The following is a 20,250-nucleotide window of genomic DNA, read 5'->3' on the forward strand; positions in this document are numbered from 1 at the left end:
TCACCTAGGTCATTGTGGTAGCCTCCTACCCAGTTTCTCGCTGCCTCCTCTTGCCCCTCTTCAATATGTTTTCTTTAGAGTAATCTAAAATCTTCTAAGATGTAGGTCTGATCGTACCACTCTGCTGCTTAAAATGTATTATTTAGGGGCGCTTGGGTGGCTCAGTCGGTTAAGCGTCCGACTTGGGCTCAGGTCAGGATCTCACGGTCCGTGGGTTTGAGCCCCGCGTCAGGCTCTGGGCTGATGGCTCGGAGCCTGGAGCCTGCTTCCGATTCTGTCTCTCCCTCTCTCTGTGATCCTCCCCCATTCATGCTCTGTCTCTCTCTGTCTCAACAAATAAATAAACATTAAAAAAATTTTTTAAAAATGTATTATTTATATTAAGGCGCAATTTGCAAATCTTAACGTGGCTTTGAGCCTGTGGCATCTGGCCCCCGACCACACCTCCAATCTCGCCTGGTACTGCTGTCTTCCTTTCTCATATATTCTGCAGCTCCACTGACCCTGTTTCCATTCCTAGAATATCGAACTGTTCTCCTCCTCAAAGCTTTCGCTCATGGGGCTTCCTTACTATGGACCATTCCCTTCATCTGTCCCCTTCTTCCTGCCCTACTTGGCTTTTCGTGCCATCTCTGCAGGGAAGTGTTCCCTGATGGACTCCTCCCAACCTCCCTTCCAGCCAAGTCAGATCTCCTATGATAGGTTTTCAGAAGTACCCTCTATTTTTCCAACATAGCCTTTATTATAATTATACTTAGGCACATTAATTGTGTAATTATTTATTTAGTATCTCCTCTAACTAGACGGAAGCTCCAGTTACCAGGCTGTCTCATTCTCTGCCGATCCACAGGGCCTGAGATGTAGGAGGTGCCCCCAAAATATTTATGGAGCATTCTGTAGTCCTCTTTTGGATTTCCACTCTGGGTCGAAATATTAGTGACAAAGCAGAAATGTTTAAGGAAGAGGAGTCAGAGTATAAACACGGAAAACAGTCCAAGAGATTTACCTACCCATTCCACATTAGCTGATTTTCATTTTCGTAACACCTGCCAGTGTGCTTCTTCTTCCAGAAGAGTCAACAGCTTAGCTAAGAGTGTGCTGGCCTCCTCTCAGATTTGAGAGAGGCTTTGCTTCTGACTCCTGTGTAATGGATGTGACCCTTTCATTTGAAGAGGGTAAAGAAAGCTGCTGCCTGGGTGCCTTATCAGCTGATCGGAGGAAAGCCATCTCTCTGCTTCACGAGCTGGGTGTGTTGTCCCCATGGGCCAAGTACAAGCTGTTAGAGTGAGAAGCAAGAGTCAGCAGTGCTGTGGGTCCAGTGCCATCTGGCAGAGTCTTAGGACTTTCCTTTAACGTGAACTCTGGGGAAGCAAAAAGCTCTCAGATGCAAGTGATCTAGGAGGACCCACACTTAGTTAGAGACTCCTATCTCTTATCATCCACATAGTTTCAAGATTTGTTCAGCCCTCAGGTTAATAACGGATTTATTGTTTGTTTCCAGACTAACTATAAAAGTTGGCATTTAAAATAATTCTAAACTAGCTACTTAACCCACAACAAAAAAGTGATTGCATACATAAAATAGATCGCATTGGCAATTTCCCCCCTCATTATTGCTACATGGATAGCTAGTTTTTCTTATTTTAGTGTTGGCTGGCTACAGCTTTCTGAAGTTTGTCATATCCAGCAGGCCCCGTTCTGACAGAAGCATCTGCAGGGAACCAATCCTTTGTTTGAAAGAAAATGGAATGAAATCAAATGACCATGGAAACCCAAGTATAATATAGTATTCTTTTTTTTTTCTTCCAAACAGAGCTCTTGTTTAACTAATGCTTTTATGGAGGCCCAGTGGTTGAAGGAAGACTTTTCTCCTATGAGTTAAATGAATTCAATTTATATAGAAAGCACTAAGGTGTAGAGAACTATATGCCTTCAAATAACTTTTAAGGAAGTATCCTAATTCATGACATGTGTTTAGGAAACAAGTTATCTAGAATAGGTCATTAATTAAAATATTTTGTGATGCTTTTGGGGGGATCAATGCTTTAGCTACTCTAAATGCCACTTTGGTCATTCTTCTCTGTCTCAATGGGTGATGTCAAGAATATAGCAGAAATGCCTATAATTGATTGATAGAGTCCTACAGTATTATTAATGGACTATAAAAATCTTGAGCATAAGAAAAACCTCCCCATTCATGTCATTGGCTTGTATGTCCTCCTAAAATTTAGGGGTGCCTGGGTGGCTCAGTCAGTTAAGCATACGACTGTTGATTTAGGCTAAGGTCATGGTCTCGTGGTTCATGGGTTCAAGCCCTGCATCTAGCTCTGCACTGGTGGTGCAGAGCCTGCTTGGGACTCTTTAACTTTCTCCCTCTCTCTCTGCCCCTGTCTCTTTCTCTCTCAAAGTAAATAAATAAACATTAAAAAAAAATTTTTTTCTAATTTGTCCTCATCACTTTTCCAATGAGTTTCTCTCTGTTGTATGAAGTCCTTCTAGTCACTGTTCTCCTGGGATGCATACTGAAACCCCACCACTCAGACCTTAAAGCATTTATACTAAAATGTACCTTATGAGAGATAAGAACCGTTACTATATGTCTTGGGTTCCAGAATTATCCCACAAACAGTTACTTTCAAAAGACCAGACATTTCTGGATTTCAGGTAAACATGGGGGTTGAACAATGCGTTAAAATCACTTCCTTCGAGAAACTGTAGTAAACCACTGTAGAGAGATGTTTTTAAGACCTAAACACACAAGGATGATAGAATGAGGGGACATATACCAACATAATTTTGGAACCTGGGAAGCAGGTGGATGAGAAGTCACTGACTTAGCAGATTTGAGAAAGCCAGCAGTTGAGAAAGCTGAGAAGCAAACCAATCATACATCTGAAACTTTGAAAGGCTCAGAAATTGGGGCAATTGTAAAAGTAGGAGTTGAAGGGGGCTAAAACAAGGAAGACTGATTGAAAGCTGTTTATAAAGCAGTTACATCCCTATTCCAGTCTGCTGAGTAACTTCCTCTTCTGTACCCCCAGGGGAAGAGATTTGTTCTCTGGAGAGGGGTAAACTGAAGGGTTTTAGATTAAGGAACACCAGGCACAGTTGAAATCAGAGAGAGTACCAAAAGCAGGCTGGAAGGATTGGGTGAGCATACACAGAGCCACCCACACTCCACTCCGTGCCCACCCATTCAGCCGTCTTCATCTCCAACCAGCTTTTTATCTTTCTATGACTATGTTTAAGCAAACAGCAAAGAATTACCAGCTATCTGAGGAAACCTTTTAATGTGACAGGTACCCAAATCAGTGAACATCAGCAAAAACAAACACACAAACAAAACCAACAGCATGCAGAAAACAGACTATGTAAGGATCAGAAAACCTAAAAGAAACTAATGAATATTGTCAAATAATTTTTTAAAAGATTGCATTCTTGAAACAAGAGTAAGATGTTCTAAAAAAGAAATATTCAGAGAACTACCAACAACAATAGCATAAATGAAAAGAACAATAAAAGGGTTGGGAGATAAAGTTGAGGAAATTTCCAAGAAAGTAGAAAACAATGAGAACTAGAAAGCAGGGAAGAATAGATAAGAAAATTAGGGGGCGCCTGGGTGGCGCAGTCGGTTAAGCGTCCGACTTCAGCCAGGTCACGATCTCGCGGTCCGGGAGTTCGAGCCCCGCGTCGGGCTCTGGGCTGATGGCTCAGAGCCTGGAGCCTGTTTCCGATTCTGTGTCTCCCTCTCTCTCTGCCCCTCCCCCGTTCATGCTCTGTCTCTCTCTGTCCCAAAAATAAATAAACGTTGAAAAAAAAATTTTTTTTAATTAAAAAAAAAAAAAAAAGAAAATTAGAGGATGAGTTCAGGAGATTCAACATCCAAATAGCAAGAGTTCCAGAGAAAAAGGACAGGTAAAAATGGAGGTCAGGAAATCATCAACGGAACTTCCCAAAAAACTTTAGAGGATCTGAGAACATCAAGTTTCCAGGTTGAAATTACCCACTGAATCCTGAAAAATTCCCAAACATTTACTCCCCACACACTTTTTCAAAGAAACTACTGGAGGATATGTTGCATTAAAATGAGGAAGTAAACCAAGAGAAGAAGACAAAGGATAGAGAAACAAGAGATGAGATACAGCAAAAGAGAGCCTGAAATGATAGTGAAGACTGATTCTAGGGGATCAGCTGTGCACCATGCATAGGGCACATTCGTTCCAGACAAAGGCAGATCAGAAGGCACCAGGAGAGATTTCCTCATGAGGTTGATAAAATACCTGATGTGAGGGCACCTGGATGGCTCAGTGAGTGTCCAACTTTTGATATTGGCTCAGGTCATGATCTCATGCTTCATGGGATCCAGCCCCATGTCAGGCTCTGCATTGACAGTGCAGAACCTGCTTGGAGTTTTCTTTCTCCTTCTCTCTCTCTGCCCTTCCTCTGCTTGTGTGCTTGTGCCTTCTCTCTCTCTCTCTCTCTCTCTCTCTCTCTCTCTCTCTCTCTTCCCCCCCCCCAATAAATAAATAAACTTTAAAAAAAAAGAATACCTGATGTGAATGAATGTACTGAGAGGGGAAATTGACAACTGGATTTTGAGATTGAATAAAAATCTTAGCAAATGAGAAAAAAAATGGACAATTATAAACTCCACAGGAAAGAAAATGGCACATGAGAGGAAAAGCAATCATAGTTTACTACATGGCTCTGTATTATTTCATGGCCATAAGGGAATTGACAAAGAGTAGTGATCTTCCCAAAATTATAATATATCTATGATAGGAAGACGGTGATAGTGGATGGATAAGGAGCATGGTGTGTGTGGCATGGGGAGAGGCGTATAGATGAAAGTGAAAAATGCTTATCTTCCATAGTGGGGGTCAATAGATTTTGCCTGAAACTGAAAAATCAAGAAGTAACAATACACACATATGTAGAAATATGGAAGTAATTGCCAGAAGCATCAACTAAAAGAATTAGAGATACTAGTTTCTAAGAAAGGAGAAAGACTGGGTCAGAGGGGATGGGTCCTGCTGTTTGTCTTGATCATTCTCATGGAACTCAATGGCTCTTTAAACTCTGAATAAGTTCTTTAAAAATAAAATCCTTTAGGGGCACCTGGATGGCTCAGTCAGTTAAGTGTCCTGACTCTTGGTTTTGGCTCAGGTCATGATCTGATGTTTCGTGATTCGAGCCCCGCTGTAAGCGCAGAGCCTGCTTGGGATTCTCTCTCTCCCTCTCTCTCTGCCTCTCCCCTGCTCACTCTCCCCCACCCTCTCTCCCAAAATAAATAAAGAGGGGTGTCTGGGTAGCTTAGTCGGTTGAGCGTCCAACTTCGGCTCAGGTCATGATCTCACAGTTCATGAGTTCGAGCCCCGCGTCGGGCTCTGTGCCGACAGCTCGGAGCCTGGAGCCTGCTTCGGATTCTGTGTCTCCCTCTCTCTGCCCCTTCCCCGCTCATGCTCTGTCTCTCTCTGTCTCTCAAAAATGAATAAATGTTTAAAAAAATTTTTTTTAGCAAAATAAATAAACTTAAAAAATTTCTTTAAAAAAGAGACCACTGTTTCCACAAATAGGAATGAGAAAACTTTTTTAAATAATGACATTATTGAGATATAATTCACATACCACACAGTTCACTCAGTGGTTTTTAGTATATTCACAGAGTTGTGGAACCATCACCACAATCAATTCTAGAATATTTCATCACTGGTAAAAGGTCACTCCACATTTACTCTCAACCATCCCAGCCCTAGACAACCACCACTCTATATTGTGTCTATGAATTTGCCTATTCTAGGCATTTCATGTAAATGGAAACATGTAGGCACATGGTTCTTTGCTTTGGGATTCTTTCACTTAGCACAATGTTTTCATGTTCCATCTGTGTTGTAGTAGCATGAATCAACACTTTATGTCTTAATTGCCAAGTAATAGTCCGTTGCATGGCCATAGCACATTTTACTTATGTGCTTATTAGTTGATAGGCGTTTGAGTTGCTTCTGCTTTTTGGCTATTAGGAAGAATGCTGCTACATGTACATGAGTACAGATTTTTGTGTGGACCTATTTTCTATTCTCTTGAGTCCATTCCTAGGAATGGAATTATTGGGCCATATGTTAATTCTATATTTAAGTTTTTGGTGAGCTGCTGGACTGTTTTCCAAAGTGGCTTTACCATTTTACATAATTTCTCCTCATCTTCGCCAACATTTGCTATCGTCTGACTTTTTGGTTATAGCCGTCCTAGAAGGTGTGATGTGGTATCTCATTGTGGTTTTGATGTGCACTGAGATCACTTTCAAAAACTTAATACATTCGCAAAGATAAAATACGTTGTCAAAATCTCATCGGCAAGGCTTTGAGGAAGTAAACACTCTTATTTGGAGGTATATTTTGGTACAAATTTAGGGGAGGACAGTTTGATATGTCACAAGGTGATATGTACTTAGCTTTTGACCAGATTTCCCATTTCTGGGCATTTGACCTATGGAGAAAAACCACATTTGGGGAAAAAAATCTGTCTTCGTTGTACCACGGTTTATAATCTCATTATATCAAGAACTCAAAATAACTTCTATCAAGAGGAAACTAGCTAAATAAGTTATGATGCAGACATAAAATCCCTAGGAAGCCTTTAAACACAATGATGTGGGGTGCCTGGGCAGCTCAGTCAGTTGAGCCTCCAACTTCAGCTTAGATCATGATCTCATAGTTCGTGGATTCCAGCCCCGCGTCTGGCTTTGTGCTGACAGCACGGAGCCTGCTTCGGATTTTCTGTCTCCCTCTCTATCTGCCCCTCCCCCATTGGTGCGCACTCCCTCTCAAAAATAAACATGAAAAAAATTTTTTTTAATTTTTTTTAACATGTATTTTTGAGAGACAGAGAGAGACAGAACACAAGCAGGGGAGGGGCCGAGAAACAGGGAGACACAGAATCCGAAGCAGGCTCCAGGCTCTGAGCTATCAGCACAGAGCCTGACAGGGGGCTTGAACCTACCAGCCGTGAGATCATGACCTGAGCTGAAGTCAGACACTTAACTGACTGAGTCACCTAGACGCCCCCAAATTTTTTTTTAAAATTATGATACAAGTAGATTTTTATTGTCATGAGAAGTTATCCATCACATATTGAGTGGGGCAGAATCAGATTGCCAAATACCTGCACGATTAGATGCCATTTGTGTAAAATATCTTTGTGCTTGGAGAGCTTTCTTTTTTAAATTTTTTTTTTACATTTATCTATTTTTGATAGACAGAGAGAGACAGAGCACAAGTTGGGGAGGGGCAGAGAGAGAAGGAGACACAGAATCTGAAGCAGGCTCCAGGCTCTGAGCTGTCAGCACAGAGCCTGATGCGGGGCTCGAACTCACCAGCCATGAGATCATGACCTGAGGTGAAGTCGGATGCCCAACCGACTGAGCCACCCAGGCGCCCCTGCTTGGAGAGCTTTTTATGGAATGATGTCCAAAATGATACTAGGGGTTATATAGCAGTGGTGGAATTTTAGGTGATTTTATTAACTTTGTTCTACATATTTTTGTATTTAATTTAGTTAAAAATCAACCTCTATAATTTTTTGAGAAAATTATAAAACTCTCTTGAAAGACTATGCATTTTAGAAGTCACATTTTTGTACTTAATCAAAGCTTGAATTTTAGTTAAATACCCTTCCCCTATCATTATTTTTTAAAACCTCAAAACCATCTACTAAAGGCATAAAGAAATTTATTATTCTGGTGATTATACGCACATGGTGTAGAATACTGTCTTGGGCTCTTCCTTTGGAAAATTTTATTATGTGCTTTAGTTTTTATGGAGTTCTTTTTATGTGGAGGTATGCCAGGTATTAAGGACTTTGGGGTGTGGCAATGTTCACGGGCAGGAGCAGGACAAAAATGTTCTCCATCTGTTCTGTCATTGGGATAATTGTCTAGGGTCCACATATTCTCTCTTCTACTCTTTTGTTCCCCTTCTCAGGAGAATAACATTATTTTTTTAATGTTTTATTTATTTATTTATTTATTTATTTATTTATTTATTTTTCAACGTTTATTTATTTTTGGGACAGAGAGAGACAGAGCATGAACGGGGGAGGGGCAGAGAGAGAGGGAGACACAGAATCGGAAACAGGCTCCAGGCTCTGAGCCATCAGCCCAGAGCCCGACGCGGGGCTCGAACTCACGGACCGCGAGATCGTGACCTGGCTGAAGTCGGACGCTTAACCGACTGCGCCACCCAGGCGCCCCAATGTTTTATTTATTTTTGAGAGAGAGGGCTTGTACATGCGTGCAAGCAAGCGGGGGAGGGGCAGAGAGAGAGGGAGACAGAGGATCCAAAGCCGGCTCTGCACTGACAGCAGAGAGCCTGTGAACCCAAGAGCCGTGAGATCATGACCTGAGCCGAAGTTGGATACTTAACCGATTGAGCCGCTTGGGTGCCCCAGGAGAGTCACATTGGACAATGAATTTTTCTTGGAGCACGTTATAAGTTAGGAACTGTTCTACATACATATCGTGTATTTTATGTATTTAATCCTCACAGCAATTCTGTGAAATTGATACTACAATTACATTATTTTACAGATGAGGAACCTGAGGCACAGAGAGGTTAAGTAAACTACCCAACGTTACTCAGCTAGGGCATGCAGTCCAACATGCTGGGAGTGGAGCCCAACGAGTCTGGTTCCAAAGCACCTGTGGTCTTAACTGCCCTACTCCACTGCCTTTCTGACTTTCCTCATAAATACGACTCCAACTCCTCTTGCTGGGGACCTTGTTCTCTCCCAAACTGTTGTTTCTACTAGAAATACCATGGAGGCTGAACTTGTTGAGCGCACTTGACTGGACTCTCCTGCAGCACATGCTTCTGTGGGGTCACTGTCTTTGCTGTCCCTCTATTTACCCATTGATTCCCTTAGGCTTTTACTTACCATTTCTTTGCCATCCTCTTTTCTGAAATGTTCGGATTTCCCACTCTTTGAAGCTGGAGAGGCAGCTGGGAGAGAAAAAAAATTTAATGCTCATTAGGTGTTTCAGCTTTGCATCCAGACCCATTAGAAGAGCGTTCAGTGCTAAGGTGGTGAACATTCACTGCTCTTCCTCGGGAAGGCAGAGCCTTCTCAACCTCAGGCAGAGCGAGATGCTGGTGCCCTGCCTGCCTGAGCTTTGAGTCTGGCCCCTTGGGGAAAACATAAGACCATGGTTAATTCTGATCATAGGGGTGATTCACATTCGTTGTGAAAATCTTTGGAAAATATAAAAAAGTGTGAAGGAAACACATTGAAAGCACTTGCAACCCTGCCATCCTGTGATAACCACTAGAAACTGTCATTTCCATGCTTGTCTTTTTATTTTTAGGGAATTCACATTCATTCATGAAGACTATATAAGTCGTCAAAATAAATGACTTCTAAGAGATGATTTTAGAAAATGCCCATACATGGACTTTAGTGGGGAGGATTATTGTTAAATTTAAAGATGTGCCAAAAGTTGGTGAAATTTAAAGTTCTTAATTTTAATCTCCAGTTTGATATTTCTAATTGCAGAAAGGAAATCATTGTGCATGTTTGACAAGATTAGGATGGAATCAAAGAAAAAAGTATAATGACCTCTGGGGTTTTTCTTTGCTCCTTGCAAGTGATTTTTTCATTTATTTTTGCCTCGTATGGGCTGCATAAATAGTAGGTATTCAACTGATGCTTATGGATTGGCTGAGAAGAATGTTCATGTGTACAAGATTAGCTACCTGAAATCCCATTAAAACTGAACTTTTAATATTTGTAATTTGATTGTTATTGTTTTTGCTCTCTTATTGTGATTGAAATGTAGTAAAATCTATTTAGGATATTTTACTGTTTATCTGGGAAGGGAGCTATAATCAACAACAAAAGAAACCCATGTGATATGACATATTACAAGTAATAATTATGTTAAGTTTGGTTCAGGTGGAAATACCTTGTGCTGAACATTATTTTTAAATTTTTTTTTCAACGTTTATTTATTTTTGGGACAGAGAGAGACAGAGCATGAACGGGGGAGGGGCAGAGAGAGAGGGAGACACAGAATCGGAAACAGGCTCCAAGCTCCGAGCCGTCAGCCCAGAGCCTGACGCGGGGCTCGAACTCACGGACCGCGAGATCGTGACCTGGCTGAAGTCGGACGCTTAACCGACTGCACCACCCAGGCGCCCCAATATTTTTAAAAGCAATTTCTTACGAGAATGATTATAGAACAGACCCCTATAATCAAAAAGTGTATCCTCTTGTGTTTTCCAGGCATCTGGCCATCTGAAGAGGTTTTGGCTTACTACTGCCTCAAGCACAGTCATATATTCAGGTACAAAGCTGCACTTAAAAAGATATTTTTTAGCCCCTTGTGGATATTGTATCTGCATGTTAACGATTGCCATGATTGCATTCTTCAAATTAAGTTGTTAGAAACATATAAAAAAGAAAGAGAGAAAGGAAGGAAAGAGGAAAAAAAGGAAGGAGGGAAGGAAGGAAGGAATAAAGAAAAGAAAGAGAAAGAAAGAAAGAAAGAAAGAAAGAAAGAAAGAAAGAAAGAAAGAAGGAAGAAAGAAAAAAAGGAAGGAAGAAAGAAAGAAAGAAAAAGAAAGGAAAAAAGTTCATGGTGAAAACATGTTGCTTCTGAAAAAGAAATCTGAATTGCCTTTGGGTACTAATATTGCACAGCAAGCTTTTTGCTATATGTCAAAGGCTTTTGATTTCCACTCAAGGCATTTTATTTCACTTTGATTTTGGGGAAACAAAAGTGAAGCTCCAATCAATCCTTACTGATTGTGAAGGTCAAAAAAAAAAAAAAGAAGAAGAAAAGAAAAGAAAGAAAAAAAACAAACCACAATAAGGACATTCTTTAAACTTCTGCTAGGGAAATCATTGCAGAATATTTGATAAATATATACCCCACAGCTCTTATTTAAAGATGCCATCCCCCACTGGTTTTAAAGGTATTTTATATACCTAACAATATGTATTTGTAAAATATAAATTACTATTACAGACTCATGCTACGGAAATAACTGTTTTCAATTGTCAGTGTGCACTATAGATTAAACCCATGGATGGGATTTAGGAAAGAGGGGGGAAAAACCTCCTTTTATTTAAAAATTCTGAAGATGTTTGGTAGACCCAGAAAATACAGGTTTTTCATTTTAATTCTCATTTAATAAAAGTCATCTAATATGTACTCCCTGAATAGCCCATTATGATTCCAGACAAGTCCACTAGAGATCATGGTGTGTGTTTTAACAATATGTACTTACAAGATTGGGTCAATAATATGTATTTTTTGAAGCTCTGTGGCCCATATTTACCAACCGGTCTATAATTGCTTTGAACAACTAAATGCCCATTAAGTGCATTTCAGAATATGAACATCCTCGTTTGGCCTCTTCTCTTCCTCTTCCCCCTCTTTGCACCTCTCCCTCCCTTTCAGTTCTCTCTCTCTCTCTTTTTCTTTTCCCCTGTGGAGGTGATAAACTTCCCAACCTGGGAAGATGCAACAATCTTAAGGGTTTAAGCATATAAAATAACAGCAGGGCAGTATTGAATTTGGGCCACAAAGCTGCCCTGGGAGTCCGGCATTTGGCTCTTCTCGCTGTGCTTAAGCTTGACTGGAGCTCCAATCATCGAGCTGTGGGCCAGGGCAAGAATGTCACACGTTGAGGGCTAATATGTAGGCACAAAGGGGAAGGTGAGTGCCGAGTGCCACCCTAGACTGTCCGCTTTAACTCTGAACCGCTTTACTTTGGAGCGGCGAAGTCAGAGCCCGGTCATTACTTTAGCCCGGGTTCGCTGGCTTAACCATATTATGCCCCTGCATTGTTTATTCACTGTGTTGTGTTGGGGTCAGTTGTGATTTAAGTGTTAATTGCTAAATGCTCTTTGTGTAATTGTTCTTTATGGGGGCGGTTCGGCTTTCCAAAATGTTTCAGTTTGGTTTCCATTTTTTTTTTCCTTAAATTCCAGATTGCATTTATTTGTGTGTGTGTTGTGTGTGTGTGACTATAACATAGGTATATACACACTCATATATGTTCTTCATTTACTTGTCTAACTGTTTTTGAAGGAATGAATGTGGATTAACAGTGTTATCCTTTCCTAACAATTATCTTTCGCTACTCTAGCTAGTTTAGTTCTAAAAGACAGCGCCATTGACAAGGGAAAAAAAGGGAACCTTCTCAGATTTTTCAGCTCAGCGGTGGTAATGTTGCAGTGAACACTAATGAGGGAACCCCCACTGATTTGCCTGCTTTGTGACTTTTCTATTTCATAATTATTTTTAAAACGCAAAGCAACATGAGGTAGCCTAGTCATGTCTCTACAACTTCCTGGTAGTGCCGTTCTTACTGCAGATGGCAATTTGTTCTTGTAACATATATATCTCTCTGACCATTTTCATCTAATTTGTATGGGTTCTACCATTTCTTTTCTCTCTTTCAGGGACCTTGCTGTGTGTGAGCTAGGGGGTGGCATGACATGCTTGGCTGGGCTCATGGTAGGTCTTTTCTCAATTCCAATCCCATTCAGAGGGAGGAACAAAAGGAAAAATGTTCCAGGGCCTCCAACTGCTGGGTCAGAGAACCGTCAACAGCATCAGCTGCGGTCAAGCTGCCGGGTCTTGAGAGACCTTCTAGATTGACTTACTTTCGGATCATATTGATTTTATGGTTGCCTCGATGAGCAGAAACATTTTACCTCAGTGTAGTCAATATCGCTTGTTGTGACATTCCAGGCCTCGCGCAGTCTTTCTTTGCCATAGCGAAAGCATTTTTTTTTTTTTTTTCAGATTATAGTCCCATTTGCTAAGATACAGGAATAGCCCGGCGAATCACAGTTGGAGCACCATGATATAGCTGCTAATGTTTTGCCTGCATTATTACACCAACAAACATGATCCAGAGCGCTCAGTAATTAGATTCTTTTGAATTAGATTGGCCATTCAGGAACGTCGTTCCCCATTCTCTGGGTTCTGAGTCATGTATTCAGGAGATATTATGTAGCAGCACAGTGCATTAGACAAGTTTTTATGTCTCTACAAATAAAAGCATATTGTTACACTGATTGGCATTTGACAAACCTGTCGCTCTTACACAATGTGTCGAGGTTACAGCCCAATGTGCGAGCATGTCAAAGCTCACAAAAAAATTACCCTCACAAAGCCATCTGCCTGCAATGCAAAGTTATATGAAGGGCATCAGGCAGTCAGACAGAAGCGAGCTGAAAGGCAGAGTGACAGACAGCCTTGTATGATGGCTCTACTAGATAAACAGAAGCCCACAAATGAAAGCCTCTCAGAATACCATCATCCGCTGTCACAATGCAATTACCGAACAGAATGATAGCAAGATAGAGGCTCCCGCAAATGGAATGATAAAAGTATTGACTGATTTGATTGAATGATTAAAATAATGCAGACATAAAATGGAAAAAGATTGAAGATTGTTACAGAGGAATAGGTGAGGAAGCATGATACTGAAGGCTTGTCATTCCTGTCTTCACTTCCACACAGACAAGCATATTTGCTCATTGTTTGCTGTGCTCCTTTTTTTTTTTTCAGGTTGCTATTTCTGCAGATGTCAAAGAAGTTCTGTTAACTGATGGGAATGAAAAGGCCATCAGAAGTATCCTTATTCAGATAGAAAACGGGTTTGTTGTGCTCATTCCCTTTTCCCGGCTGAGTAACAATTGATATAAAGAAAGACAGCATGGGGTATTAAAAGAGAATTCCCCCCACACACATGATAAGTAATTAAGAAAAAGTAGAGATATATGGGATTCATTGGATACGACTGTTTTTTTTTTTTTCTTTTATCTCGATAGATTTTTACAGTCACTTCTTGTTAAAGGAGCCTATGATTTGTGGACCTCTCAAGGCAATAAGAGCATTTGTTTCATAATAATTTCCAGGCATTCTTGTCCTTTTATTTCCACGGAAGTTTCCCAGGATAAAAGAAACAACTGAATATTTATTATATTGGATATTGCTTGCAAAAATTAACATCCAGCTTCATGTTCATTATGACCTTTCTTGCGTTTGATACTGAACGTTATGTGCTAAGGAGCACGGTACCTAACTCTCATTGCTAAGGGGTTACCTGTATCTCCCCATTGGAAACAGCTATCAGTCTTTCATTATTTCCTCTTATTTAGGATTATAAAAGCTATCTCTTTTTTTTTTCTGCTATGCTGTTACAGTTCAAACCCCATTATATTAGATTATGCTTTACCAATATGTACACAGAGTTCATGAAAATTGAACTGTACTTTAACTAAGAAAGCAAGCATAATTTGTGGCTACTTTAGCAATCGAGCTGACTTGTTCAGGAGCAGTTAACAGCCGTTAGAAATTGAGAGGCGAAGTGGAAGGTATATTTGCTTTGAATTTTTTGGTGTGCCTTACATTTGCATCATGAAGGAGGCAATCTACTTACGTGAATTCTAGACCCCTAAAATGCCAAAGCACTTTTGATTTTTGTGGCCTCTTACATAAAGCCTGTTTTCGATTTTCTTTTTCTACCCCTGCTATGTAATTTTTTTTTTTTTAAACAAAACTTGCAGCAGCTCTATCAGGCTGCTCGAACAGGAGAAAGGGGATGTAAGAAGCACAGTAGCTAATATTGTTCCGCAGCACCTTCTGTGCTCTACAGAGCCCCACCCAGCTAATTGCTTGACAGACTTAAAAAAAAAAAAAAATTCGGGAAGGAAAAACAGCCAATCACAATCTTGGCCTTTCACACAAGGGAAAGAGATCACAAAAGGTGCTTCCTTTTTTAAGATGCAGGATTTTAATCATGATCTTCAGACTGTCGCAAGTTTCTCAAAATATCCCCGGAGATGAGCCTGTGCTGTTTCATTCACTCTGCTTTATTCTGAGTTATGCCTTGCACTGTATCATTTCACTGTGCTCCTCCTTCGCATGTCAGGGAACACAGACAGTGAGATGAAGTCAGGTATGCTGGCTCAGCCCCAGTGGATGTTCCCCCACCCCCCTTGGGGGTGGGGGTGGGGAAAGGAGGATTATTGGACAAGAGAGGGTCAATTTAGCCACAGAAACTTTCAGGTTGGGCCCGGCAACCCAAGGTTTTCCTCCCAAGTCAGCAGGTGCCTCATTTAATAGCGTCAGAAACAAATTCGAACTTTTATCAAACTATAGGAACATCTGTAGTCAGCATGTAAATTTAATCGTGCTAAAATTATTATAGAGCTAAAGTACAGAGCTTCCAAAGAAGGGAAGCAATGCTAATGTCATTAATTAACACACCTTTGCTTTAAACAGCAAAGATGCCATGCCAGCTCTTGAAACCGGAGAGGAAAAAATCTTAGATTCTGTATTCACTCTGCTGGCCTTTCAAGGAAATGATTGGTACAGCCCCCTCCCAAGAAAATGGATTTTTAACATTTGGTCCTCAGAAGCTCAGCCCTGAGAGTGCTTTATTGTGCTGGGTTTTACAATGGGTTTAATATAGCGGGGTGCCAAAGGGCAGGAGGGGAAGAACTTTACAATGTAGATAAAGTAGGTCCTTTCAGGATGCAGACCAAAACTCGTAGTGTGTTTTATTTCATCTCTCAGGACTTTCCTGATGGAGTTCAGTTTTTATCATGCAGCTGTTCTGTGTGTGTGCCTTTTTCTTTTGTAACTAGATCTAATTTTTTTTTAATTAAGAGAAAAAAGCATGCATAAAGCCTTAAAAATTGGCAATGTGTTTCTCCTGCTTTTAATACCGATGTTATTCTCGATTTGCTAACAGAGCTTACAATTGGCATTCGTTGTAAGCTGTTTTCCTGAATAGGGTTAATATGAATGAAATTTTTTTTTTCTATTTGTGTGCCCACTTTCTGTGAGAATAACTAATTTACTAAATCACATACTGTTGATACATATAGATCGAAACAAATTCATTTAAAAATTACTGTTTACATCTTTCCTTTAAAATTTTAGGAAGCCTAAATTATATACCAGTTGTAGGATATTATCCAAAAATTACTTTCTAAAAAGTAAAAGTGGATGTCAACAAAAAAAGGGGGGGGGGGAAACATTGCCAGAAGCCAGGAAATCTCTAAGCAAAGCTGCTAATTATTCTTAATGGGCAAGATGAGCACATTAAGAAACAAATGAATACATCAGTGAAATGTAATTGAAAATCGACCTGGCAATCGCACATCACATCTGAGTATTGGCCTGTATATTATTCTCATCATTTTAAAAATTATTTTTGTTGTTCTTGGCATCTGAATTTAATGAATCCAACTGAATCTTACTTTCCAGACTCTTAGGCTTATAAGGTTCTAGTTTTTACCTTTTTTAAAAAAAACACACACACACAGCATGTTTTGATATTTCCTTTTTATCTTCTGTTATTTCTATTTTTTAACATGTAATGAATGGATGACTTCTGAATCTTTATTTCATAGAAGCATGTCAACCAGTTGTGAGGTTATTTATAATCTTCCCTAAGATGTATCAAATGGATTGGCTATGTCTTTCAGAGCTCTCTCCCTTGACCCTGGAAAGCTAGATGTTGATTTGAGATCTACTAAACAGAGATATCTGAAAAGAGATTAAGACTTGAGGTATAAGTGAATGTTGTAAGTCCTAAATATTTTCTTAGACTCGTGGGTACGTGCCCCTCAGGTTCTCCTTGGTCCTTAAACTGCATTGCTGGGTCTAACCCAGAGCCCCTCTACCTGAGAGCTCCCTCTCCTTACAGATGCCATGTGTATCTGCACCCAAAGAGAACAAGAGATAAATTAGAAATGGGATCCTTTGGTTCGTCCACTTCTCAAATTTACCTAAAATAGTTTGAAATGCGTTCCCTCTGCTTTGGCGTGGCCCTTTTGGCGTAATAAAGAAAGAAATCTCTCGGTGCCTACAGATAATAATTACTCACTAAAGTTCATAGCTGGTGATGACAATGACAGAAGAATAGGGGAGGGAAGTGATATACTGAATTACTGTCGATGCTAAGCCTCTTCCAAATCATCATGAATAAAAGTACAACACCCAGAAGTGAGGAGCCCTCTCTGGTATACTCACTAATTCCCCCAACACAAGCACCCTGCCTTGATCCATCCTTAGGAAACATCAAGTGTATTATCTGCAGACTGTGAAAGTGCTTGTTGACCCATTTCTTGTGCTCCTGACTCAGGCGTCTTATTCCCCCAGCATGCACAGTCCGGACCATGATCTCGAGCTCAGGGTCCACCAAAAATTGGTAAATCTCCTGTGCATTTTAAAGGCGCTACCCCTGGCTTAACATTATTTATTAGCAGAATCCCTGACTTGAGGAATTAATAAATTCAGCTTCATGTAGACTGTGCAGCCTGTGCTGTGGATGGCTGAGACCTTGGGAATGCCACGCCATCGTCCTGTGTTCAGGTCTCTTCCTCTAATAGCTGTGCCAACTGCACTTCTGTTTGGTGGCTGAGTCATTAATGGATTCCATGTGCCTCATACTGGGTAGGAGCTCAATAAATGGCTTTGGAAATTCAATTTAAATTAAGTAATAAATTAATCTAAGTAATTAATTAAAACTAACCCAACCACTATTAATTGCACGCCATTTCGGGTGCTAAAGACATAGCAGTGGACAAGACGAACCAAGTGCCTGTTCTTATGGGACTCGGACTGTGCCTTGGCTGGAGCACATTTATACATAGGAAAGACATTGAAAATCTGCAGGGCAGAAATTCTTTGATTCCTCCCAGTTATTTAAATTCTACAATATAGGGGCTTCAGGGTAGCTCTGTCAGTAAAGCAGACCTACTTCGGCTTAGGTCATGATCTCATGGTTCACGAGTTCAAGCCCCACGTCCGGCTCTGGGTTGACAGCTCAGAGCCTGGAGCCTGTGTCAGATTCTGTGTCTCACTCCCTCCCTGCCCCACCCCCCAGCTCGTGCTCTGTCTCTCTGTCTCTGTCTCTCTCAAAAATTAAATAAACAAAAATAAAATAAACAATAATTGTAGAAATAAATTAATATTTATAATTAATATTTATAATTTATAAATAAATGTGAATAAATTGATATTTATAATTTATAATATATTATGAGAAAATAAATATAAATAAATATTGAATATAAATAAATAAATAAAAATTTTAAATGTTTGTTTATTTTTGAGAGACAGAGAGACAAAGCGTGAGCAAGTGAGGGGCAGAGAGAGAGGGAGACGCAGAACCCGAAGCAGGCTCCAGGCTCTGAGCTGTCAGCACAGAGCCCAATGTGGGGCTTGAACTCGTGAACCGCAAGATCATGACCTGGGCCGAAGTCGAACGCTTAACCAACTGAGCCACCCAGGCGCCCCCTGCTAATTATAATCAACATTAAAATTTTTTTTTAATAATAAATTCTACAATATAAACCTTAACCTAATTAGTTCTGAGTGGCAGGGAGAGAAAATAAAGCCTAACTGCCAAACCTCATTTTAGTTACTCACCAGCCTCGTCGTCCTTCCAAAGCTTTTGCCTGAACTCTTGAAAAAGATAATGAATTGGCATGAATTAGGCAATGTGTCAGGCTCATCCTATGGAGTACTCCGTTAAGCCTATAAAATTAAATAAATTAATTTATTATTTATTAGCAGAATCATTATTCCTATTTTTGAGGTGGAGCTCAGAGAGGCTAATTTACCGAAGTTCACACAGCCGTTAAGTATCAACATCAGCTTAGAAGCCAGCCAGGTTCATTTGGCTTCAAAGCTTCCCTCCCCCCGCCCCCATTAAACCATTCTGTTTCACCAAAACCTAGAATGGTTTGCTGAGTGTCATCTTACATTTTCCTCAGCACCCTCAGTAAGAAAAGGCCTCTCATCCAAAAACATAACAGTTGACACTGCTAACAGAGTTCAAAGCATCTCCTGTCATCCTCTCAATTCCTTTGATAACAACCACATTTAAGAATGTTTTGCAGCCTTTAAACTGGCAAATATTGCCACATCAAGCATTTTTAAAAACCAGTGATCAAAATGAACAGGATTTATATTATAACTTCATGGTTTTCGACCCTCACCTTGGATGGTCCAGTGAAAATAAAGGTAACATAAACTCAGAAAGTAATGCTTTCTGAATCACAATGTTTGTTTTATTATTTTATGTTATTTTTTTAAGTAGGCTTTACAGCCAGTGTGGGGCCCAACATGTGGCTTGAACTCACAACCCTAAGGCGAGGACCTGAACTAAGATCAAGAGTTGGACGCTTAACCGACTGAGCCACGCAGGCTCTTATATATACATATATATATATATATATATATATATATATATATATGGATTGGATTTCCTTTGTTACTCTGAAGTGACACTAAAAAATGATAAAATTTATTATTAGATACATGCCAACCAGAGGAACCACCTCAAAATCTGACCTAAAGTGAAGGTTGGGGGGAGCAGAATATCAGAATATATCTCTTAAGATATTTAAATACACTACTGCCATTTGTTTTTCTCTTTGGACTTGTTTTAATATAAAAACACCTCCTAGGGACGCCTGGGTGGCTCAGTCGGCTAAGCGTCAGACTTCAGCTCAGGTCACGATCTCACAGTTCGTGGGTTCGAGCCCCGCGTCGGGCTCTGTGCTGACAGCTCAGAGCCTGGAGCCTGTTTCAGATTCTGTCTCCCTCTCTCTCTGACCCTTCCCCGTTCATGCTCTATCTCTCTCTGTCTCAAAAATAAATAAGCGTTAAAAAACAATTTTTTTTAATAAAAATAAAAACACCTCCTAAACCATAAAACATATTTCCTTCCCAGTTCTAAAAATAAAGCAGCCCAAATACTGCGTGAATTCTTTTTCATTATATATAAAAAAAAAAAGGACCCCCAGAATTACAAATATGTACACTTGCTTCAACCTGACCACCCAGTGCCACAGGTTTATAAATTGTATAAAAGCATAGAGCGTTAAGATGTTTACTAAAAATTATTAATAGGTTTTCAGGCTTATGTAATTTAACTTCCCTGTGACTATTTCATAAGAAGTATTACCTCCACTAACAAAATAATATGTTTGGCTTGATAGATTAGTCATGTACTCATACGACGCTACAGGTGAACCAGGCACATTGTTGCATGCGGTGGGATGTCATGGAAACACCGAGAAGGGTGTGGCCGGCGTGTGGGGGAGCATAATCAAAAAACAGTTGTCAGTTGATTCTTCACTAATTTTGGTCTTCTCAGAATAAAGATGTCAGCTGTCCTTTCTTACAAGACAATTCGTTTAGAAGACTTTCCTGAA

The 20,250-nt window shown here is 40.1% G+C and overlaps 1 protein-coding gene across 1 annotated transcript in view; it reads left to right on the forward strand.

Moving 5' to 3' along the window:
* The window catches only part of CAMKMT (calmodulin-lysine N-methyltransferase), a 415,987-nt gene that overhangs the window by 340,305 nt on the left and 55,432 nt on the right, over positions 1-20,250 (forward strand). Inside the window, exons 4-6 of the mRNA XM_043603296.1 lie at positions 10,276-10,336; positions 12,463-12,517; positions 13,580-13,643. Of these exons, the coding sequence (XP_043459231.1) occupies positions 10,276-10,336; positions 12,463-12,517; positions 13,580-13,643 (180 nt within the window). The remainder of the gene's footprint in view (positions 1-10,275; positions 10,337-12,462; positions 12,518-13,579; positions 13,644-20,250) is intronic.

Source organism: Prionailurus bengalensis, chromosome A3, assembly GCF_016509475.1.
Source record: "Prionailurus bengalensis isolate Pbe53 chromosome A3, Fcat_Pben_1.1_paternal_pri, whole genome shotgun sequence".
NCBI classification, from domain to species: Eukaryota; Metazoa; Chordata; class Mammalia; order Carnivora; family Felidae; genus Prionailurus; species Prionailurus bengalensis.